The sequence below is a fragment of the Triturus cristatus genome, chromosome 7, assembly GCF_964204655.1.
Source record: "Triturus cristatus chromosome 7, aTriCri1.1, whole genome shotgun sequence".
Taxonomy (NCBI): domain Eukaryota; kingdom Metazoa; phylum Chordata; class Amphibia; order Caudata; family Salamandridae; genus Triturus; species Triturus cristatus.
The window spans coordinates 349693177-349717632 of record NC_140590.1 but is presented as its reverse complement, the minus strand read 5'-3'; the positions used below and the strand labels follow the sequence as shown (position 1 = coordinate 349717632).

At 39.7% G+C, this 24456-nt stretch overlaps 1 protein-coding gene across 1 annotated transcript in view; it reads right to left on the bottom strand.

The window, feature by feature from the left end:
* Positions 1-21641: 21641 nt before the first annotated feature.
* The window catches only part of LOC146809640 (cytoplasmic phosphatidylinositol transfer protein 1-like), a 265715-nt gene continuing 262900 nt past the window's right edge, over positions 21642-24456 (bottom strand). Inside the window, exon 10 of the mRNA XM_085616485.1 lies at positions 21642-23213. Within this exon, the coding sequence (XP_085472611.1) occupies positions 23059-23213 (155 nt within the window). The 3' untranslated portion in view covers positions 21642-23058. The remainder of the gene's footprint in view (positions 23214-24456) is intronic.

Here is a 24456-nt window from a genome sequence, read left to right as displayed (position 1 = left end):
CTTTCTCACTCAAATTCTCGTCACCACTAAACTGCTTAAAGGCAAGGATTAACCTTTCGTAGTATGCATGCACTGACTCCTTCGTTTCTTGATGAGTTTGGTCAATTTTCACCCAATCTTTGGGAGGTACTTTGTTTTTCAAAAATGTGATTACTTGTTCATATTTTCTCATCACCTCCGGATCAGGGGCACCTGTCTTTGGATCTCTAGGGTATTCTTTTGTAGGCCAGTCTATTACAATTTTGCACTCTGTCCATAAATCTGCTGGCACTATTATGTCAAATAGGCTATTCAAATCGATCCACAAAACTTTCGACAATTTTACAAATCGGTCCACTTGTCTATACCACTCGACTGGCTTTTCGCGTAGTCGAGGGAAATCATTTGTAAATGACAAAATATCTTGCCTAGTCCAAGGAACATGTACATATCCTCCTCCTGGAATTTCCCTCATAGGGCATTCTGTCACTATCTTTTCCTTTTCTCTTACGGGGAAAGCGGCAAAAGTTTTCTCTGATGCATCATCTCGTTTTCTAAACCACCTACTTCTCCATTTATCCACATCTCCCCATTTTCTTAACAAAATGATTATGTCTTTAATCTGAATTATTTGTCCTGTGGTGTTCAGATTTTCAATATCTTTCTCGGTAAAGTCTACTCGATATGGTTTTTGCAAAGCTTGTACCTTTTTCATGTCTATACCCATTTCATTTGCTATTTCCTCTAGTCTCTCATGTAGACTTTTTGCTCTCCAAGTTATACTTTTGCACAAAAAGAGTAATTCTTCATCCTGATAGGTTTTTAATTTTTCTGTGGGGATAGTCCCTACTATTAATTCTTCCAAAAACATCCTTAGTTTAGCCACATCTATAGATTGAGATTCTCTGTCTTTTCTCTGTAAGCTCCTTAACCATTCACTTAATTCTTCTGAAGTAGGACTTACTGGTTTCTCCTCATTACCTCGTTCTGAGTCTCTTGGGGTTTCTGATATGGAATCTGTAGTCATTATCAGTCTCTCAACTAAATCTGGATTCGCTGTCAAAATTTTAGGCGTACTCTGTTCTAATGTACTTATTGTTTGTCTCCATGGTTTCTCTTCTGAATTTATCCTTGGCCTTTCTGTCTGTTTATTACTGTTATAAGGGACCGTTAAACAATGTTCATTATCCTTTGGTTTATCAAAAATAGGCATTACTGGACCTATGGTTACAGGAACAGTCACGGCTTCTAAGTTTTTAGTCAATTCCCTAATCTTTTCGGTTAACTCTAAAGTGGTTTTTGCTAATTCTGCTGAATTTTCATTACTCATTTTACCATCCTGTTTTCTCTCTACTTCTCTGAAATAATTATTTCTCCCTAACTCTTGGGGTACTGGTTCAGTCTTAATGCTTCGCAAAGTCTCTCTCATTGGGGCACTTGGAGTCAACATGTCAAAATCTAGTTGATACGGGGGTGGATTTTTATAAAACATGTCGTCAAGAACATCATCCTCTGATTCATTAACTTCATACCCTCCTGATTCTAGATTAGGTCTCTTCTCCGTACATTTTCTACCACTAACGTCTTCAACATGTCTCACAGGAAACAAACCATCAGTCATATTTGCACTTCGCCATCTCCTCATTCTGTCATCATGATTCTCTTGTCCATGTGATCTACCAGACATGTATCTATACCTTCCGCCACTCCTCTGTCTTTCTCTGTCATGCATCTCATCTTCCGATTCCGTCAATGCTTCAAACTGTGTTGGTCTAGGTCTCGGTTCTAGATTCATCATTCTCTCTCTCAAATTTCTCAAAACCGCTAAATTAAATGAACCATGCTCTGGAAATGCCAAAACTCCATCATCTTTTGTATATTTTGCCCAATTGTCCAACCAAATACAAGTATGATATCCATATTTCGCAACCATAAAGGATGCGGGCGATTTTGGTGGAGGAAGCAACTGTCCCTCTCTAGTCTTAATCGGTTTGTCATTTTTGAATAAAGTCTTGATCTTTCCAAATCAGGTCTTTTTCTCTTTTTCTGGTGGATCGTAATACATCATTTTGTCTTCCGTGTATCGCTAGATTTTCCCTACGACTATTCTGTTGTTTCTAACCAATCGTAGCGCGACTCACACTAATGCACCAATCCGGAGCGTCTACGTCACTTCTGCAACTCTCCATTTCCAGTGTGACTCACACTAACGCACCAATCTGGAGCGTCTACGCACCCTGTAATTCTCCACTCTCAGCGCGGCATACACTAACGCACCAATCAAGAGCGTCTACGTTTCTTACTGACTAGCCAATCCCAGCGCAGCCTTTCTGACGTCAGCTTTTCTCGCTGTCGCAGCTGCTGCTGACCCCTCCTTTACAAAAAAGTTTATCGGTATACTTTTCTTACGTTGCTTTTCACTCAAAATCTGTTAAAAACGACATAAAAACGCCACCATTATCTGTTTCGCTAACCAAAGAACAGTTAATGACCTTTTTCACAAGAATTCCTTCTTTCCTGAGAGCAGCGCTTACATCTGCCCTACTACGGAATCGTTACTTCCGTCTATAAAGTAGCACATCCCTCTACTTCACCCTTCTAGCAAGCATCACCTAACCGTTTCTCAAGAATTAAGACACCTTGTTGGAGACGTAATGCTCCTGAGAAATAAAACCAGAGTTTCACAATTCGCCTGAATGCTATTTCATTCACGCGCTTTCATACGGAAAATGTAGTCATTCACAAAGAATTCTGTCTTTCCCGAGAACAGTGAACAGTCTGTCCTACTACAGAATTATGACACTCGTTAATAAAGTAGCACTTCCCTCTACCTTATCCTTCTAGCAAGCTTAGGGAACAACTATTACCTTTCCAGTGATAAGTGTAATCAGAGTACCTTTTGGACTCCTGGTACCTAAGACCAAAATTTCACAGGTGATCTTCGCTACCATACACTTCTCTCATACAGAAAATGTCCCTAATGGCAACACACGACGATGTTACCGAATCAAACCCAGACAATGCGTCGTGCAACTTCAATCGTTACACGTTTTCCCCGGGTATCTACAGGGCAACAACAATTCCGTCTTTCCCGAGAGCAGCGCTTACCTCTGCTCTACTACGGAACCGTTACAAACTTCTGACTTCCTACATCTCAGAAGCCGTCAAACAACATAGAACTCGACGCGACTCAACATAGAGTGTTAATACATAAACCAATTCTTATCCACAATCAATAAGCAATAAGCAATTTAAAAGCAATAATCACCAAACCAAAACAATAAAAACCATAACTCTGCTACCAGAAAAACTGATGGAGCGCAAAAACCCTGGTAACGGGGAAAGCAAACCCGTACCGGTATTCTTCCTGCGTCAGACCCGACGTCACACTAATTCATTCACACATGCAGTCATTGGTGGGGCCCATAACACCAACACTCACACTAACCATTCTCCGGTCTGCACGCAACGGGAGGGATGAGCGGTTCAAGCGCTCGACATGTGAGGGGAACACCTTATAACCTATAGGGAAAGAAAAGTTATTTTACAACAATGTACATCAATACCCCTTCCACCTACAGATCTCAATCCTAAACATCAAGGCACTCCTCCCACAATGATCAATGGATCATTTAGTTGGATTGCTTGATGGTGATTTAGAACCAGCTAAAACACATTCAAGATTTCGATCTTACCTTTCTCAATAAACCACAAACTCATTTCTTGTTAATCAATATCTGTTTATCTAAATTTCTTGAAGAGTTATGTTCGCATTTGGAAAGTTTATATCAAATTTCAAATATAGCGCAGAACATCATATTTACCTAATTTCGAAGTCCTCTAATTCATTGGCTCATATTGCAGTCAGTTGTCCAAAAGCAAACCAAAGTTCAAAGTTCTTTGCTCAGCACGCTACAGTCTCAAAGATCGGCCAGGACCTGAGGCTTGCAAGCATCTATCATTGCCCATAGATCTAAGGAAAATTCGCAGTCATCGAGTAATCGGATTCAGGAAAACGCAGCAATCGTCGTTGATGAAATAGTAGTCGATGTTGGGAAACGGCAAATTTTTACGGAGTGAAATAACGGTAACCCTCTCTATTCTACTGTGCACTTTTATAATAAAATCGAAACGAATAAGATACATTTTATAATTTAGGCAGTCCTGATTGGCTGGTCGAGGTCGTCCGAGGGGTGAGGTCATGTAAAAGTCAGTCTGTTCCGGTTTTACTGTAAAATCAATTGTTTTCAGTCTTGGCCGTCTTCCCTCAGTGTCCTTGCTTGGGTACATGGTGATTACAGTTCACGACGGGGTCTGGAAGACTTTGTCGCTTCTGCGTACTTCACTCCGCACCTCATGGGACAGTGGCCACTTCGTCGTGTAGCGTCAGCGGCCATTTTGAGTTTTAGGCCCAAACGGCAACTTAAGCGAAACAAACACAAAAGAGTAATTAATGCATAGAAATAATAAATCTAATGTTAACCCCTTACTAATCCCTCTATGTGCTTGCATTTATCCAGCGTATAGCGACATTTAAAGCAATTATATTCACCCTTTTGGTCCTCCTCCTGGGCAACATTACAAGACATTACGAAAGCAACATATATCATACAGTATTCTATTTACTACAAATACTACTGTTAGTATGCATACGGATTTTAGTCATAAAGGTTATTTAGCCATGCAATATGCAATCCCACGTGTAATTTGGTTATTAGTATTGTTGGTTTAATATACATGCAAACTCATTTAATAATATTATAATTAATAGATTATTCAATTAGCATTTTCATGCAGAATGGGGGAGGTATACAACATTTTGTACTTCCCGCTCCATCAACATCACACATGACAATATGAATGGAGGGCCTCGCTGGGCCCCATGTGAGTACCCGCTATCTGATAGTATGGGGACTCTGGGTCCCGCAGGAGTAAAACAGTACCTCATGGGATGGCCATGCTGGTTCTCTTGTGAGTACTACAGTACTGGTGGTATAATTTTATTTTTGCCCCAGTTCCCTCACAAGTATCAGGGTACCCCTAGCATGCTCCCCTGTGCTTTAATTTTTACTAGACTCAGGAGACAGGGCATGAGTCCCCCCCGGTCCTGTAATGACAACCGCAACATTTTCCTTCAGATTGTGGACAGCCAATTAAATCGCTCTATTCTGCATGACCAAAATGACTGATAGGAAAAAACAGGTCTCTCAACCAATCAAACTACTTAATTTTTTTCAATTTACAATGACACAGGATATACCTATTTTTTTAATCCCTTCTTGATCACCCCAAACATGTATTTAAATGCAAATCTTTTCATAACAGCTGAACAGATTTACAACAAATAATGAAAAAATATACTTTCTGTCTAAAGTTCTAACTTTTTGCCACATATGGAGTAAATCAGTTGAACAGTTTTTTCTATGTTGCTTCTCAAAATTTCTTATGGGATTTAGCATGGGAAAACAATGTTTCGAGACCCCCTTTTTCTAAGCCCCCACTTGATGGATTACCCTGAAATGCCCCAGGAAGTAGCAAGTTTGTTCAGTGGATTAACTTGTTTTTGTAAAGGTATTAGCAACGCTCTCCCTATAGCAACTCTAACCTAACTATAACTACATAGTGGTGATTGCCACAGTGCAACATATTATATATATATCTATATATCACCTAGTGGTGGTTTCCACTAGGTAGTTATAGTTAGGATCGCTTTTCTATAGGGAAAGTGTTTTAATACCTTTGGGACATTTTGATGAATCTCTGCAAAACCTTCCAAAAAAGATGCTAGTTTTTACTAGTTTGTCCATGGAAAGTTTTGGAGTGATCTGTCAAGCGGGGCTGCGAAAATAAATGAGAGGTCCCAAAATGCAAACTCCCCATGTATTTTCCATAGACCTCATTAAGACGGGCTACAGCAAAAACTGCTTAACAGAATTACACCATATTTGGCAGGAAGCTAGATCATCGACTACAGACTGTGCATTTTGTGATTTGGTGTAAATCCATTCAGTAGTTTTTGAGAAATTAAGGGTCAAAATAATTGAATGTTTTGGCAGTAGGGCTCAAGACCGTCTCAGAGACTCTTGCTGGAGTGCCAGTTTAACAATAGAGTGTTCTCATTGGACTAGGGAGCTTTATTTCTCTGGGGCCATCTCCCTCCCACGGTAGTCAGACTCCTGTGAGAGCGAGCGCTCTGATTGGCCTCCAGAAACATGAGAAAAATGTTCTTAGCAGCCGTGACAGAACTCATGGACTTAGTGATATCATTTGAGAGGTCTTTGGTGATGTCATCAATGAGGTCATAGAACATGTCAAGAGTGATGTTATATGTGATGGCATAAGCAGTGCATGACAAGGGCGCAGATTGTAGTTAGCGTTGCTAACTATAGCTCGTGAATTTCTGTGGTTTGTTTAGTTCAAAGTGTTAATGTTGTCACTGACAACTTCACCTAACTATACTGTTACTTTAACCTTAGATTTTTTCAGTGGATATATATATATATAATTTTATTATTTTATTTTTTTATTTGAAAAGTTTTATAAAGAGCGAACAAGACCCAAAGGGGTATCAGAGCGCTGTACAGAGTTATTGCCAGCAATTATAAAAAATATAAAGAAGGTAAGTGAAATTACAACCTGTGAGAAAACATTCAAGAATAAAGAGTAGGGTGTATCAGAGGCGTCAAAGTGCTCCGAGTAAAAACATCATACAATAGAAAGAACCACGATGTGCGATGTGCATCAAGGAATATTGACTGAGAGGGTCAGCCAAGTCAATAGTTGATGTAGTTAAAGGAGCTATTGAGGCCTGGAAACAAAAGAAGATAAAAGTCATATAGTACATCATTGACAATACTTCATGATTTTGGTTATTAACAAAACACACCAGCATGATCAGTGTGTTAACGTTTGTTCATTAGTAGTCTCTTGATCAATTTTTTAAAGGAAGTAGTGGAAGGATGTGATCTGATCTCGGATGGCAAGGAGTTCCAGATTCTCGGCACAAGATGGGAGAACGCACGGTTGTACGACCTTTTCTTTTTGAATCTTGAAGGTTTCAAGAGAAGGGTAGACGTACATCTGAGGTTGCTGCTGGAGCCCGATAGCTCAACTTTATTTGCTAGGTAGTATGGAGTATTGTGGTCTATGGCTTTATGAGTCAGACAAGCAATCTTGAGTCGGATTCTAGCTTCCATAGATAACTAGTTTAGTCGGGTGAAATGTGATCAAATTTCCTAGAATCCATCAAAAGCCTGGCTGAAGCATTCAAGGTAGCTCTGAGTGGGGCCAAGCTGGCTTTGGGAAGTCCTGCGAGAGTCACCAGCCCATATTCCAATCTAGGGTTAATCAGGGATTGGACCGCTGACCTGAGATCTTGGGGCGGTGGGGAGGAATGGTTTCATTTTCTTCAGTATGTTGAGTTGGAATTTGGCTCCCCTAGTAGTAGCACTTATGTGTGTTTGCATGTTTAGGGGTTAATCCAAGGGGATACCTAAAGATTTTGCAGAGTCTACAACATGAGGTGTGCAGTTCAGAGTAGTTAGGTGTTTAATCCAGTCAAGGGTAGGAGCTGAGTGGTTAGGTGGGGTGATCAAAAGAAATTCCGTTTTGAGAGTGTTTAGTAGGAGATGATTCTAAGCTAACCATTGCGGAGTTTGGGCAAGTGCAGCATTTAAAGTTTTTATGTCCTCTTGCGTTGAGATCTTCAGGTACAATTGCGGGTCATCCACATACATGTGGTATTGAATGTTGGCTCTGTTCAGAATGACCGCAAGAGGCTCCATAAATAGATTGAAGAGAGTGGGCGAGAGCGTAGAACCTTGGGGAACTCCAATCTGGACAGGGGTACTGGAAGCAACAACATGATTACCTTTGATCCTTTTGTGCGGTTGTGAACGAAGGAGGAAAAACAATTTAGTACCTGGCCCGACAATCCCATCCTATGTTGGAGTAGATCAATCAAGTTTTCATGTTTGATGGTATCGAAGGCTGAGGACAGGTCTAGAAGGATCAGGAGACAAGGGACATTTTGGTCAAGGACTCTAACGGCATCATCAACAATGTGAGTTAGTGCTGTTTCAGTGCTGTGGCCTGCTCTGAATCGTGACTGATGGGGATCCAGTAGTTGATATTTCTCAATATGTTTGCAGAGCTGCGAATGAACACATGTTTCAAGTAGTTTCGCTAGAGTCATGCTGCTGGTGATAGGTCGGAAGTTGTTTGGGTCTGATAGAACCGCGTTGGGCTTCTTAGGAACGGGACTCACTTGCCCAACTTTTAGGCAGTCCGGAATCTTTCCCTGTAAGAGGGATTCATGAATGATCTTGGACCAAAGAGGGAGAACAGCCGAGATTAAATCTTTATAGAGCTTGGCAGGTAGAGGATCACCAAAGTGGTTGGAGGGTTTGATGGATGCCATGTTGGGAAGTATCTCAGTGCAATCTATCTGGCAGGAGAAAACTGCACCAAGATGCGTTGTTTTTGAGAGAGCTGCCCAAAGGCTGATATATTGTCATGGATTCTGCCACCTCCCCTGATTCTGCGGGTGGTATCTTGGATAACAAAGTTGGGGCGGTGGGTAATAGCTCCTGCTTTATTTTCATTGTATTTTCAGCAAAGTGAGCTGTAAAGTCATCACCATTGGGGAGCAGGGATAACGGAGTAGAGCTCTGGTTAGAGGATTGGTTAGACTGTGCCTTAATGATTTCAAAGAGTTTTTTGGTCTATTTTTGCCTCCATCCAGTTGGGATCTGAGGTGTCAGATTTTTGCCATTCGTATGGGTTTGTTATAAACACTTCTCACTTTCTTCAGTTAAGAGAGCTTTGTGGTGCAAGGCGAGTTTCTCCAGAGTCTCTCAGAGTCTTAGATTGCGCTGTTCGTCATTTAGGGCATCATTAAACCATGGTTTAGAGAGTTTGACTGGGAAACCTTTTTTAGCTGATTCAAGCAACCGAGTCAAGAATGTTTGAAAAGGTGTTAAAGTAATGCTCAGAAAGATAGTCAAGGTTGGTCAAATTAGGGGGGGTTGTAGTCTGTTTTCGGTGATTGAGGTTATCATGTTAATGTCGAGGTCTCTCGTATTGCGAGTCATGTGTTTCGCTTTGAGGGGTTGACCCTGTCGACCCAGTCCCTAAGATGAGAAAGGGAATTTGAAAGTGATCAGACCAGTCACAGGGTAGGATTTCTGTTATTTGTATGAGGTTGTCTTTGGCAATAATGAGGTCTAGAGTGGTGCCTTTGTTGTGAGTAGTGCCTTTAGAGAGCTGTGAGAAATTGAGGTCAGAGAGGAAGGTCTTAAAAGAAAGGCCAATTGGATCATTTGTGTCATTCCAGTGAAGGTTTAAGTCTCCGAGGAATATGTGGCAGATTTGATCCGAGCTCAAGCTAATGACCTCCATGATTTGCTCTGTGAAGACTAGATTGTCACCAGGAGGGTGACAGATCGAGTGTAGCACATAAATCTTCTTGCCTTTGTTCCAGATTTCAGAGACTAGCTGTTCACAGGTGGATAAGACAGTACAATAGGATTGTTTTATTGTGAGGTTGGATCGATGAATGCAGGCAATGCCCCCTCCTGTTTTTTCCAGTTGATCACTTCTGAGAATAGAATAGTCAGGAGAGATTAAGAGGTCAAGAATTGGGGAGGAAGTATCATTGAGTCAGGTTTCAGTGATGATCAGAAGGTCCAAGTTATGCGCAATGATGAGGTCAGAAATATCAGCTGCAAGTTTCACAGCTGATCTACAATTGAGTAGCATCACGTTGACGTGCAGGTTGGAAGTGACCACTTCTTGAGTCGAGGTGTTAAGGTTTTTAAAAATTATTGAAAATATCTTTCTAAGAGCTTTGTTAAGATTGGGGCCTGTTACCCCACCCCCCTATTCAGACCCTCCAGGATATTGCAATTTTGCCATTCACGAAGTTCCCACAATATTTATGAAGTCCCGCTATGGCTGCGTAATTAAACTAACTTGCAGTGAAAAGTGGAATTGGCAAGCATTTACCCCCATTATGTAATGTGATTTGGTTTTAGTTTTTTTATTGCTCATTATTTTTTAGCAACCAGGCTTTGGCAACTACAGTGCACTTTGCTAATCTTTCCATTGTCGGTTGTGGTTAAAGACTATGGAGTCGCACCCTCTTCGGTTGTAGCGGTAGGGCTGTGTAGGGAAGCAGTTTTCATGGTTGGTGGAATCAGGATACGTACTTTTGGGTAGAGTGCAGTGTCCTCTACACCACTCCGACAGCCGCGGCTGCTGAAATAATTAAGCAGAATCTTAGAAAAGAACTAGCACCCAGTTGGTTAAGATGTAAAACGCATGCAGCTGAAAATATAAAAATTGTGAGGAGGCTGGGAGCAGGAGCAACATTGGGTGCTCATTGTAATTCGGAACCCTTGAATTTAATACAGGCCCATGACTTTAAATGTACTGGGGGGCTCATTTGCAAGCCCCTTGCGCCACCGATGTGTCACTTTTATCATGGGAAAAAGAGACGAACGAGCGGCGCAAAGGGCTTGAAAATAAGCCCCGAGATGTTTAGTGAGCAAAACAAATTTATAATTGCAGCACATATATTCGAATTATGTGAACCCTTCAATCCTGGACTCAATCTAAGACGTCTGTTGCTGCCCCTTACATCGTTTCTTTCCGAGGGCTTCCTAGTTCCACAGTCACACACTGGCTTTAAGATTTTTTTATTTTTACTTTTCTATTGGGTCATCCTAAGCGACATGCCTTTAGAGCTGCCCCTTTAAAGAATCGCAGTGAGCATTCATTCATCTCAACCAGAAGGCCCACTTTGTGCGATATGCCAAGATAATCTTCAAAACTCTGCTTTACCACACATCTGGGATTGTAATAGCTCATATATACCCTGTACTAGATAACTTAGCAACCTTGTAAGTTGTGCTGTATGTCACTGAATGATTTTAGACACGTAGGGCCAGATGTATCAAGGGTTATACTGTTTGCAAACAGGCCGATTTCGCAGAATCGGCCCATTTGTGAACAGGAAAAAGCCTTTTGGGATGTACCAACCCATAAGGCATTTGCAAAATAGGTAATCGCAATTTTTGTGATTACATATTTTTGCAAATGCAGTTAGGGAATCGCAATTTGCGATTACCTTAATGCAATGCAAGAAGCATTCTCAGAATGCGACGTTGCATTAAGGAATCGCAAATTACCACCAACTTCAAGTTGGTGGTAATTTGTAAATCCTTAGAAAAATGCAATTTTGTGCACAAAATTGCATTTTTCTAAGTGGCCATGTGGCGCATACACATCCCCTTAGGGCATGCGTGTGTGCCACATGTGTACATTTCCTGTTTTTTGGGGTGCATCCGGGGGGCCTTATGTCCCCCGGGGACCCTTGCAATTGCATTCGCATGTTGCGATTACCTATTTGGTAATCACAAATTGCGAATGTCTCTAGGCCAATAGGAATGAATGGAAAGGCATTTCCTAAAAGCGTATCGCAATTTGCGATTCACTATTAGGGAATATGTGAGAATCGCTATTTCTTTGTTGCAAAACCTACATACATTGCATTCTGCGATTTCAAAAAAGCGAATTGCTATTTTAGAATCGCAAAATGCAACACTGATACATCTGGTCCAAAGCTCTAATTCCTAGAGGCACAGTAAATGGCCTTAAATTAGTGTTTGGGCTGAATTAGGAGAACACATTTTTCCCCACATGGATTTCACCAGGAAAAATCTGGCAGAATGTTTGCAAGGAAAAAAAATCAGGACATTCAGAGTTTAAAGCTCAGAAGAAGGAAGACATGCTGCATTACCACACTAACCAATGTGCTGAACTGGAAATGAAGAAGTAATATCACATGTTGAGGTATTGTTATTTCCTGTGTGCAGTATTACCTAGCAGAAAACTGTATTTCATGGAATGTGCTTCAAAACACTTTTCTTTGCACCTTTACTTACCACATCTTTAGCTACCGAATGATGTGGAGGAATGGCGCTCCAAACTCTGGTGAAAGCAAAAGGAACAAATGATGGACGGAATGCTGAATAATGCAAACATTCACCCCCAGTCACAAAGATCTGGATTTAATCCATCGTTCTTTTGCTCACCACACCACCACAGTTTGGATTCAGCCATATGCAAATCAGCCTTGACCCTGTTCCTCATGGGAACAGTCCAGCCTGAACTGCCAAGCCAGGTCCTCCCTGGCCGGAAATAAACATCCTAGGACAGGTTTCGGACCATCGCCCCATATCAGCCAGCCAGGCTAGCTTGAATACAGTGGCGCAGTCAGCACGGGCCCCACGTCTGGGCATACCCTTTCCCACTTAGAGCAACAAAATCAAAAGGAACAAATGATGGACGGAATGCTGAACAATGCAAACATTCACCCCCAGTCACAAAGATCTGGGTTTAATCGATCGTTCTTTTGCTCACTACACCACCCCAGTTTGGACCCAGCTATTTGCAAATCAGTCTTGATCCTGTTTCTCATGTGAATAGTTCAGCCCAAACTGCTAAGCCAGGTCTTTCCTGGACTGGAAGCAGGCATCCTGGGACCGGTTTCAGTGCATCACCCCTCATCAGCTAGGCTAGCCTGAATCCAGTGGCGCAGTGAGCACAGGGCCCACGTCTGGGCATACCCTTCCTACTTAGGGGGACAAAAGCAAATGGATCAAATGATTGACGGAATGCTGAACAATGCAAATATTCACTTCAGTCACAAAGAACTGGGTTTAATCCATCATTATTTTGCTCCCCACCCTAGTTTGGGCGTAGCCATATGCAAATCAGTCTTGATCCTGTTCCTCATGGGAACAATCCAGCCTGAACTGCCAAGCCAGGTCCTCCCTGGACTAGAAACAAGCATCCTGGGACCAGTTTCGGGGCATCACCCCTCATCAGCCATGCTAGCTTCAATCCAGTGGCGCAGTGAGCACAGGACCCACATCTGGGTATACCCTTACCACTTAGGGCGACAAAAGGAACAAATGATGAGCGGAATGCTGAACAATGCAAACATGCACCACAAGTCACATAGATCTGTGTTTAATCAATTGTGCTTTTGCTCACTACTCCACTAGTTTGACTCTGATGGCATTTCCAGAGAACCGTTTCCTGTTTTTTACATATTGTTTACAATTCAGTCAACTTACAGCCTGCCCACAGCATACTATCACTTGTTTTCATTGCCACTCTCATTTTAAATCTTTCAAGAGTGACAGCCTTTACAATGCTGTCTTTACAATGGAATGCCTTTACCATACAACCTTTACAACGCAATGCCTTTACAACGAAAGGTAAGTATATTTAAGGTAAGTGTGTATGTGTTTTTATACATACATACATACATATTATATCCATACATAATATACATATCTTACCTACTGGCGGTCGCCAGTAGGTAGTTATAGTTAGGACGTAGTTTCCATAGAAAGAGCATTTTTTGATTTGCCAATAACTTTGGCATAGTTTGATGACTCTTCGCGAAAATTTAAAAACGAATGGGTCCCTCATGTTACCTGCTGTCTTGAAATTTTCAGAATGATCCATCAAGTGTGGACCAAGAAAAAGGTGGGGTGGCAAAATGCATTTTCTCCATGTTAATTTCCATAGGAAACTTTTGACACTGCTACAGCCTGAACTGCTGAACGGAATTCACACATTCACATACCCATTGCCCCACCCATAGAGTTACTCATATAACCACTTACCCTCTCATACAGTTACTAACTCACTCACTCACTCATACAGCTACCAACACATACTCATACTCACTCACCTCTACAGTAACTACTACAAGCATGCACTCACCCATACAGCCAATCACACACCCTCTTACTCACCTATACATCCTCTCACATACCCACTGACTCACCCATACACCACTGACACACCCACTCACCAATACAGACACTCACATAGTCACACAGCCACTCACTCACCCATACAAGCACTTACAGACCCATAGAGCCACTGAGACACCTACTTGCACTTAATACACAGTCACACAACCACTCACATAATATGTGTTACAAATAGGATCACTCTTTAGTAGTATACAAACTATACTCATTTAACTTTTGCAGTATCTTAGTAGATATCTTTAAAACCCAGAATGTTTTAAAATACACTCACAATCACTGGGAGATGTCATCAGTGATGTCAGTGACCAGGTCATGGTAATGTAATGGAGTATGAGGTGAGGAGGAATGATTGCCCCCTTTCCGGTCCTGGTGCCCTCTGTTTCCAACGTTAATTGTATATGTGTCAGAATGTGCAAAGGAATGCTTTTTTCAACTTTTATGCAAGCAATCACTTTATTGCCGGCATGGACAATATGAACCGATGATTCTGCAGTGGTTTTGATGGTAACTGACCTGGACACTAACTGCAAGTACACTATGAATTGACTATTTTATAAAGCATGCTGGGTGTCATAGTATTGCATACTACTGGGCACATTGAGAACCTGAGCCAAGTGCATTCAAAGCATGTGATTACTTACCTTAGTGATCTCTTTCACCTGTGACCAAGGCTTGTGTGTTGAGCCGAAACACATCAGGATTATGATCAGATGTCATTTTGCCACCTTTACTGTGCGGATTAAAACAGAGAGACTCCAATGATTTTGCCTCAGCATGACAATATCAAATCATATTTGTCATTCACTATAAAAAGTAAAAATGTTACAGCAATGGGTGGGCAGCAGCTAGTATGGTGAAATCGTGCAGTGTTTCATAGCAGATGCACCTCTACCAAATCACTACATATTGAAACCTCATGAACAACTTGGTAACAAACATACTGAAATCCTTATAACCAAAACTGCTGCATAATTTCAGTTCCTTAACATAGGTGAAGCTTTGGTTTTGCTTTACTATGGCGCTCACAGGAACTATGAAAATATCTTCCACGGACTAAGATGGCCAATATGCCATGATGTTAACTGTAATAATAGGTCTTAGCAATTAGGAGCTGTTGGAGGTATTGACTCTATGTTATCTGATGAAGCTTCTACACAGGACCGGAAAACGTTCCTCAAGAACATATGAGGCAATATTTCCAGGAGAGATTAGATTTAAAGTGAGATATAATGAGGGAAAGTATGTCACCAGTGATTTCAAAGTTGTTTGGGAAGCTCTGCTCATTTTCCTTTATCGCCTATGAATAAGGAGCCGGTCTGCTCCTAAACGCGTCAGGCTTCAGAGAAATCAGAAATGCAAAATGCTGGGTCTACCAATAAAGATTTGGATAAATGAACCGTTGCGGATTGCGTCCTTGTTTGTGGACAACTTGGAAAGATATATTATATATATATATATATATATATATATATATATATATATATATATATATATATATATATATATCTCATCAAAACACTGTTATCCTCTGCTTGGAGACGCACTCAATGATCAAGCAGGACCCCATTTTTTTGAGCAACAGAGTCCTTTATTCAAACACAACCGGCATGCGATTCCAGACTTCAATGAAAAAGCCCGACGCGTTTCACGTTTCGCGGCTCCTTGCCGCTTGTTCACGGGCTAGCACATGCGGTTCTGGCAGGTGTTACGAGAGAGTTCAAATCCCCTTATTTAAATACTAAATTACCGCCCCCTGGTGGGTTTACTCCGGTGCTTAAGTCTCAAGGTATCATGGGATTTGTAGTGCTCACTCATAAATAATATCTCCCTTCAGTGGGTTCTGCCATCCACATAGTTTAGTGCATACTTATTTTTCCCTCCAGTACCTTGAGACTTAAGCACCGGAGTAAACCCAACAGGGGGCGGTAATTTAGTATTTAAATAAGGGGATTTGAACTCTCTCGTAACACCTGCCAGAACCGCATGTGCTAGCCCGTGAACAAGCGGCAAGGAGCCGCGAAACGCGTCAGGCTTTTTCATTGAAGTCTGGAATCGCATGCCGGTTGTGTTTGAATAAAGGACTCTGTTGCTCAAAAAAATGGGGTCCTGCTTGATCATTGAGTGCGTCTCCAAGCAGAGGATAACAGTGTTTTGATGATATATATATATATATATATATATATAATATAACAACACATAGAAAAACAAAGGTTACAGGGACATGATAGTTATGCCCAGATTTGACTTCTACAAAACCAGTGAAATTCTGCAATTCTAGTTACCTCAGCTAACTAGAACATACAACCCCACAATGCACTGCTTATGACCTCACATATTACATCACTCATCACATGGTCAGTGACCTCACTGATGACATGATCCAGTGATTGGGAATGTTTTCAAAACATTTGTGAGTGTTAAATATATATAATAAGGTACCACAAAAGTTCAATTTGTTTCGTTTGTGTACTACTAATAAGTGATTCCATTTTAAAACTTATTATATGAATGTCTGCGTAACTGTGTGTATCCATGTGTGAGTGGGTGTCTGCATGGCTGTATAAGTGAATACGTGAATGTGAGTAGCTGTATATGTTGTGAGTAAGTGGCTGTGTGAGTGCCTGGATGGGTGAGTGAGTGGGTGTGTAAGTGGTGTATGGATGAGTGATTGGGCATGTGAGACTGTATAGAGGAGTGAGTGGGTCTGAGCAAGTGGGTGTGTCAGTGGCTGTATGAGTGTGTGCCTGTCTGGGTGTGTAAATGGTGAATGAAAGGATGCATGAGTTGCTGTTTGGGTGATTGAGTGAGTATGTGAGTGTCTGTAAATGGTGAATGAGAGGGTGCATGAGTGGCTGTAATGGCGAGTGAGCAGGTGAATTAATGTGTCTGTATAGGTAAGTGGGAGAGTACGACTGGCTGCATGGGTGCATGAAAGGGTATCTAAGTGGGTGTATGGGTGAGTGAGTGGGTGTGAGTGTCTGTATGGGTGAGTGAGTGGGTGCATGAGTGGTTGTATGGGTAAGTGAGTGTGAGTGAGGCTCTATGATGTTTTGTCAGTTTTTTCTCCCCATCCCCAGGATCACTTCTTCCTGGTTGTGTTGCATCAAACCTCAGCTCTGTTTGCATGTTGTACCTGGTAAGTTCAGATCGTACTCCTAAAATTATTTTATTCATATCTCTCTAATGTGTATCCCTCTACACTGATTTGTGCTATCTCTCCCATAGGTGGAGACTTTCAGACCCCTTGAACCTGGGTTAAACACACTGTGCCATAACCATCCAGTCCAGGTTTTCCAACAACCAACCTGCAGGAGTGTCTTTCTATTTCTCTATCTCCTTACCCCTTCTTCCTCTTACATTTTGGGTTGATAATCACAAGGGATGTGCGGACCCATAGAGGTATGAGTAAGGATTTGCCTTGATATCATCAACTCTATCTGAGCCTGGGTAAGGACAATACCTTCTAGTGCTCTATATTGTTATAGTAATTGAAAATATCTGTATCATGCATATATGATACAGATCTAAGGCAAATATAGAGTAACACCCAAATGGCTGGAGCCCATTTAGATAGCAGTATCTGAGATTATTCTTCAGCTCCTAGCATGCTTTATTTACCTCAAAGTGAGAGGACAAATATGCATCAATCTAGTTGCCTAGTTAAATTGAGGTGGACTGGAAGAACTGTGAAACAGCTGATTTTGCTGCAGGAGGATTGCATGATTTACTATTGTAATAATACAACTGTGCCATGTTAACACTTAATGAATATATAACCATTACAATTCCAACCATGCACACTAACTGACTAGATACAATACAGAAAACCACGTTCAGCCCCTCAATCCAGACTATTTCCAGTCAGTTATAATAGTGATCATAAATCAATAAACATATCTGAGCCTACTATTGGAGCTTTTTATTTTTATTAATACACATTTACTTTAAACAACACATCTATCAAATTGCAGTGTGAGGGTAGAGGTAGCTCAATTTTGTTTGGTTCAGTGCTAAAGGAACTTTATTTTTATTTTTACTCATTACATATTTTAATTGTATTGTGCAGGGAGTTGCTGCTAATAATTCAACTCTGGCATGGTTGGAAAGTCCAATTATTAAAGCAAATCAGTGAAATGTATTTGGCAAACTGTGACACACGGTTTTTTCAAGTGGCTGTAGATGTTCCGTTTTGCTTCTTCTCTGCAAGAGAGCTTCTCAATATATATATATATATATATATATATATATATATATATATATATATATATATATATATATAGTCCGTTTATGCTGTGACGGTGTGGAGTGGCGTTCGCAGCAAGCTTTCGGATCTACTCATATATAGCTATAGATATATTTTTTATATATATTTGGCACTCCCAAAAATTAATAGACCTCTAATATACCAGTCCAGCACAAAATGTCATGGTGATTTTAAATGATCAATTGTCAAATAGAAATTTACTTCTCAGATTAATTGATATATTGTTCTATTAATCAGATACAAATAGGGCAATATGCTCTGATTTGGAACATTATGAGGAGGGCTACAAAGTCTGGCAGGTGAAATCAATTGCTCTCCAAATTCCATTATCCATTCAGTTAATTACAAATGGTGCACATTATTAAATATCTCAAAGACCTCTGATTGGTTTTCAGAGAGGGGTTTAAAAATCTGATTTTTATGTGCCAACACATTTTCTAAATCCTTTGCATTTGTATTACATGTTCCAAGTGGAAATTATTGTTTTTGGAAGCAATTTCAAATGCGATCTTAAAGTTTAAAGTGGAAATCTTAAACCTCAAATTATTGTTGTACAAAATGCCCTCCTAAAACAAAATATGAAAGTCCTTGTCAATTTGGTGTAATGTCCAATAAATGTTATACAGGTCAATGTAAAGACTCCGTGTATGGTTCTACACTAGAGTTTTCAACTTCATTGTAATGCAGAAATAAAATGTGCAAATGTTTAGTGTGCTAACTTGCAGTTCAAATATTACTGTTACTGCTCTGTGAGCATCCAAAACTCACAATAGAACGTTCTTTACAACATTCCAAAAATCACTACAATTTTGCACAAAATGGTAAATGTCACTTTTACTCTGCGATTCTGCTTTGCAAAAACCTCATCTCAATGAATGTCTCATCTCATCAAAATGCTGTCAATCCTATTAAAGCATCATATTATAAACAGGTTAACATTCCAAAATATATTTTGATGTTTAGTTGCAACTCTCAAAATCATACTTTAATGTTGTATGTTGTTTTTTTCAAATTCTCTTTAGAGTGGGCATTCCTTATTGGCCATTCAAACTCTCTGATGACATAGATAAGATAGGACTTCTTTTTCTGAATCAACATTCAAAAACATATTTTATATCCTCTTTTGGCAGCCCACATGTATTGTTCATGTTTGTTGTTAACATTCAAATTCTACCAAAACTGTTTATAATTGCTAAATATTTGTTATGCTCGTGAAGCACATAATATAAATCTACCTTTTAGTATTTCAATTCAACTTTCAAGTTCACTACGTTCCTCTATGCACTCTTACAGTCAACTTTATCTTTTTAAGATGGATTACTCTTTAAAATCTACACTTGTTTTGAAAAGCCTTCTTGATTACTTTCTGATGTTAACTGATTAATCCAGTAGGATTTTTTTTATAAGGCCAAGTGTTTCCAGTGGGGGCTTAATGGCACTTTAAGCACTATTAATGTGGCAAATACAACAAAGAAAAGAACAGTCAAACACCCTCAAATTAAAAACTTACTAAGGATTCAATTGATAAATTGTGAAGGACATACAAATCAATATATATTATTGGATCAGTCATAATATGGAAGGCCACATCCTATTCCAGTGTCATACTCATAAATCCTACTCAGGCAATCCTTTCTGAAATGTAGATAAAAGCAAACCCATCTAATTGTAAGATGATAAATGTTTGTAATGGGGGTTAATTGACAAGTGACACAAAACATTAAAATATTGCCTATTTTCATTTGGGAGCCAGACCATTTAGGCCTGTGTAGCATTGACATTGGATTGCAAATCAAATATTAATTGGTCACAATTATATTGTAAACATTTTAGGGGTTTGATTACATCTCTCAGTATCACACCAGAAATAATACCAAAATAATAAAGCCTTTATTAATTTTTTTAATCAGGCGTTTTGTAGAGCGCAATGTGCCACCTTTTAGTTACGTCAGAATGCTAATATGTGTCACAGAGTAATAGGGCAGTTATAGTCCATTCAGTAATAGGGGGCGTGGTGCAATATTCTGCATTGCAGTTCCCATGAGCAGTAGGTTCAGAAGAAAGCAAGACAAAAGAGTGAAGTAAAATTTACCCTCAGACTCAAATTACCTGTAGTTAAATTGACAGCTTCTTTTGAACCAGATAATTATGTGGCATAGCCATTGAAGGAAAGGAGCATTTTCTAAAACTGAAGAGATATCAGCCTCTTTTTAAAAATAAGCAGGCTGCTAGGCATTACAGACTCCACTAAAGAATGTATTTCCATTTTTAACTATTTCACCTTTTTTTAATATAACAATATATTATTCTCATTTAGGCAGTTACTTAGTCATCCTAGTGTTAGCAGTTATGAGATCTGGGGCACATGAAGATGAAATGTGTCTAAGATCACATAATATTAACAAGTGAATGCGAAAACCCTGGTCTCTGTGGAGTGTAAAAAGGTCCTGCTCTATTATATTTTTTTTACTCACATGATGTTTATAGAAGTATCAATGGTTTATGCTTATTTATTTAAATATTTCTAAAGCGAATATGATTGAAAAGGAAGGTACATCACTTTTGTGAGAATATACAATTTTACAATACTCCAAAACGAGGACCGGAGTACCTACATATGATATCTCAGTGGGTAGAGGCAGATTAATGATGAAGGACAAGAAGTTAGTTAATGCTTTGTAATTGCTGATGCAACCTACTTATTTTGTGTGTGAAAAATCATGTTAGAAAATTCTAGCCTTTATTGCTTTGTTTTTAATGCCAAGATTTAATTAGAAAAGCTCAGTATCTGCCATAACAAATTTGACATCAAAGAAGACACATGTAGCATATTGAATAAAATATGTTCCATCTTGATGAAAAACTTTGGGTGCCTATTTGGTTGGAACATGTTGACTCTCTGGTCCAGTATCAACAAAGTATTAAACCAAAGGATTGCTTTACTTAATATTGGGTCAAAGTAATCCTTCAAATGATAGCAAATCTCTTAATCTCTTTGTAGTCCTCTCTCTCGCTCTCTATTTTAAGCGCTCTTTCTTTTTTAGTAGGTATGGTCAACAGACTCTCAAATGTGGATGTAGAGCAAGAGCAATTATGTAAGGGAAAAAATAAATTGCCAAACTCTGTGAAAAGGCAAAAGAAAGCATATGTGGACTATTTGTCATGATTAGCACATATGGTAGCATATTTCTATAATCTTATTTAGTTAACCACTATATATAACAGTTCAGATAGTTACCTAGACCTTTAATTGTGGCTTCATAAATGTTGTCTAAGAAACTTTCATATTTGACAGTAATCTGTCAGAGAGGTAATTATAATCGCCAATGCAGCAAATAACAGAGTTAATAAACAATTAATCATAAGATTTCCAAGAATGAAATTGTTGAAAGATGAATACAAGTTGAATACTAATAGTCTCCAATATTTCAGAGAAGAGTAGTTGCATCAAATTCTGACTTTGTAAAAATAAGTGTAGTTCCCTTTCAATAACCATACGTCTTTTAAAACTGAAAGAAGGGTGGATTAAGTATCAATGCCTTCCAGCCAACTAAAATGCTATTTATTAAGAGGCATTGTGCTAACAGACAGAGAGCACAATTCATTTATAAGTCAACTTTTCAAAGTGTACATTTTAGTTCTGAAGGAAGGTCTCAACATTACAACTTTCTAACATGGCTGTAAAAAATGTCAGTTTTCTCATTTACAAATGTCAGTCAATATCATACAAATATCAGTTTTATGGTCAGAAAGAACTTAAAGATGGACAGGAGAAGATGACCTAATGAGAACTGGCTCACAATGAATGATAAATCTAAGACTGGCAGTGCATTATGAATGATCTAAGTGCAGCGCAGCTGTAATGTACAGCTAATATGTAACAAACTGATAAAACATCACTGCCTGGCTCTTTAACATATAAATGTATTTCCTGGGACTGTAGATCCTGCCAAATGCCTCATATCCAGTCACATTTAGGAAAATAAATGGCATTCAAACTTACCACGTTACTCTGTTTAAGAATTTAGAAACTTTATGTGGCTTTTTCAGTCTCTTTTCAATGAGAGAACATATCTAAACTTTTAAAAGTATTGTCGCAAACTTGCACACAATAGTGCTCTGGAATCCCACTCCAGGGTCCCCAAACTTATGATCTCAAAGCATTTTTCTTATTCAGGAATATAAAACATGGACACATTTTCTGTTCCAAAGACCCCAATGATATTCAACCAAAAGTGTTCTTAAGTTGTAACAAAAAAAGTGTAACCTTTTCTCTTCTTTGTAACAATAATTTTCTAGCTTTTGCTCTTGAAGTCTCACTCATGTAAAAAAAAAAAAAAAAATCACATTCATATACCTTACTCGGATGAAAAAACAAGATTACTATACTGATGTACTCTTTATAAAAATGTATAATCGTTCAATGGCATTGACTCAATAAGGAAAGGTTTATATGGTTTTTGGGGGAATCCCTCAAACTAACTTCCACAATAAACCCGGGAAAACAATTCTGTACTACATTTAATCACAACAAAGAGGTTCCTGCATAGTTTCTTATTTTACAGGGATAAAACTATTGTCACACTTTCCCAAGAAATGCCAAGGTCCACAGAGAATGTCTCTCCAAAAGAGATTTCTGAACTTGTAACATCAAAAATGTAACTTTTTCTCTCCTTTGTAACGTTTAGAACAATGATTGTCTAACTTTAAGTCCCTATATTCCCACTTTTCTAGCAAAGGGATAATATTACCATCTCCCAATTACACATTCCCTTCATGAAGCTAAGTCAGTGCTGTTAAGATCCAGATGGATATAACCATTACAGCTTCTCAAGTCTGCAAACGTTCTCAGCTGAAAGACTGCAGTACTGCCAGCAGAGAACAACAAATGAGGGCATGCTGTTAGCATGTTGGTCCAGAAATAGGTGGCTGGGTAACCAGCTCCTGCAAGATGGCTAAATGTTATTCTGGAGCGGAGGGCAAGCGAGTCCGGGGCTTCTGCTCTTGGGAGTCAGTGGTGTCTGGAAAAGCATGGACATCGCTGCCGCTGTTCCAAGAGGTTGAGCGGTTAATAGAATGTCTTCCTCCACCGATAGGTTGCGTAGAAATTGTATCATCTGTGGGTGAAAGATTATAAAATATTTAGTGTTAGAGTAGTACAGATTTGCTTGAAAATAATCTGTACTCCTATGCATGGATGTTAGCTTTGTTGTTTTGTGAATAAGGGGGGTGAAGTTTCATTGTGCGGGATTACACTAAAATTCTTCAAGATTCAGGGGAGTTCTGTGAAGGGCCAGAGTGTGCATTGCAATATGCAGTGCATACCCCTTGGGTCCCTTACATAAGTATGCAAGGGCACAAAGGGCTATCCACTCCACTGCATACCTCTTAGTATCCTTATGTACTTATGTAAGGGCAGCAAGGAGTATGTGCTGCAGTGCATACCCCTTGGTGCCCTTACATAATGATGTCAGGGCGCCGAGGGGTATAACCCCCCTCGGTGCCCTTACATAACTATGTTAGGGCGCCAAAGGATATCCACTCCAGTGTATATCACTCAGAATCCATACATACTTATGGAAGGGCACTGAGGGGTATGCACTGTAGCGAATACCACTCAGCACCCTTACATAAGTACGTATGGTCGCTGAGGGGTATGCCCTGCTGTGAAGTGGTTTAAACAGGGGTGGAGGAGAGAGCAGTCCTCCAGTTCCCCTGCGGAATTAGAATCCTGCCCACCCCTAGTTGTGAATCTTGCTATCACTTTACAGGTCTGACACTTCTGAACTACCAAAGGTTAAAGATTCCACAAACTGAATGCACTAAAAACTACCATACAATACCAGATGGATCTCTGGCAGTTACACAGAGTGACTTCTTTGTGAGTAGAAGCTTACCTTTGGTGACATACATTGCTAGTTGAGGTGTCTCTTTTTGTTGGGCTGCTTGGCCCTCAATTTAATTTAGTGGGTAACCTATATGCCAGCACCCAAGCATCCATCATTCATTCATGCCTTCTCACCCATGTCTAAGCACAAAAAGTATGGCATCCCATATTGGAGTCAAATAGTCAATCCCATCATTCCACACCTTATAATATTGAAATGTAAAAAGGGGGAGTTGAACCCAAAGGAATGACCTTATTAAATGCTGTTGGGTAGGATTGAGATTTATGAGCGAGAAAGATTAAAATGCACATAAATATAGCCAACAGGGGATCTCAAAATCACACTGTTCTCTACTGGAAAGACCAGCCTGAAAGTATGCCTTACTCTCTCCTTTAAAGAAAGAAAGGTTTTCACTTTGTTCACAATAATTGGCCATTATACTTATGACAATAAATCTACATTGTGCTCTGGT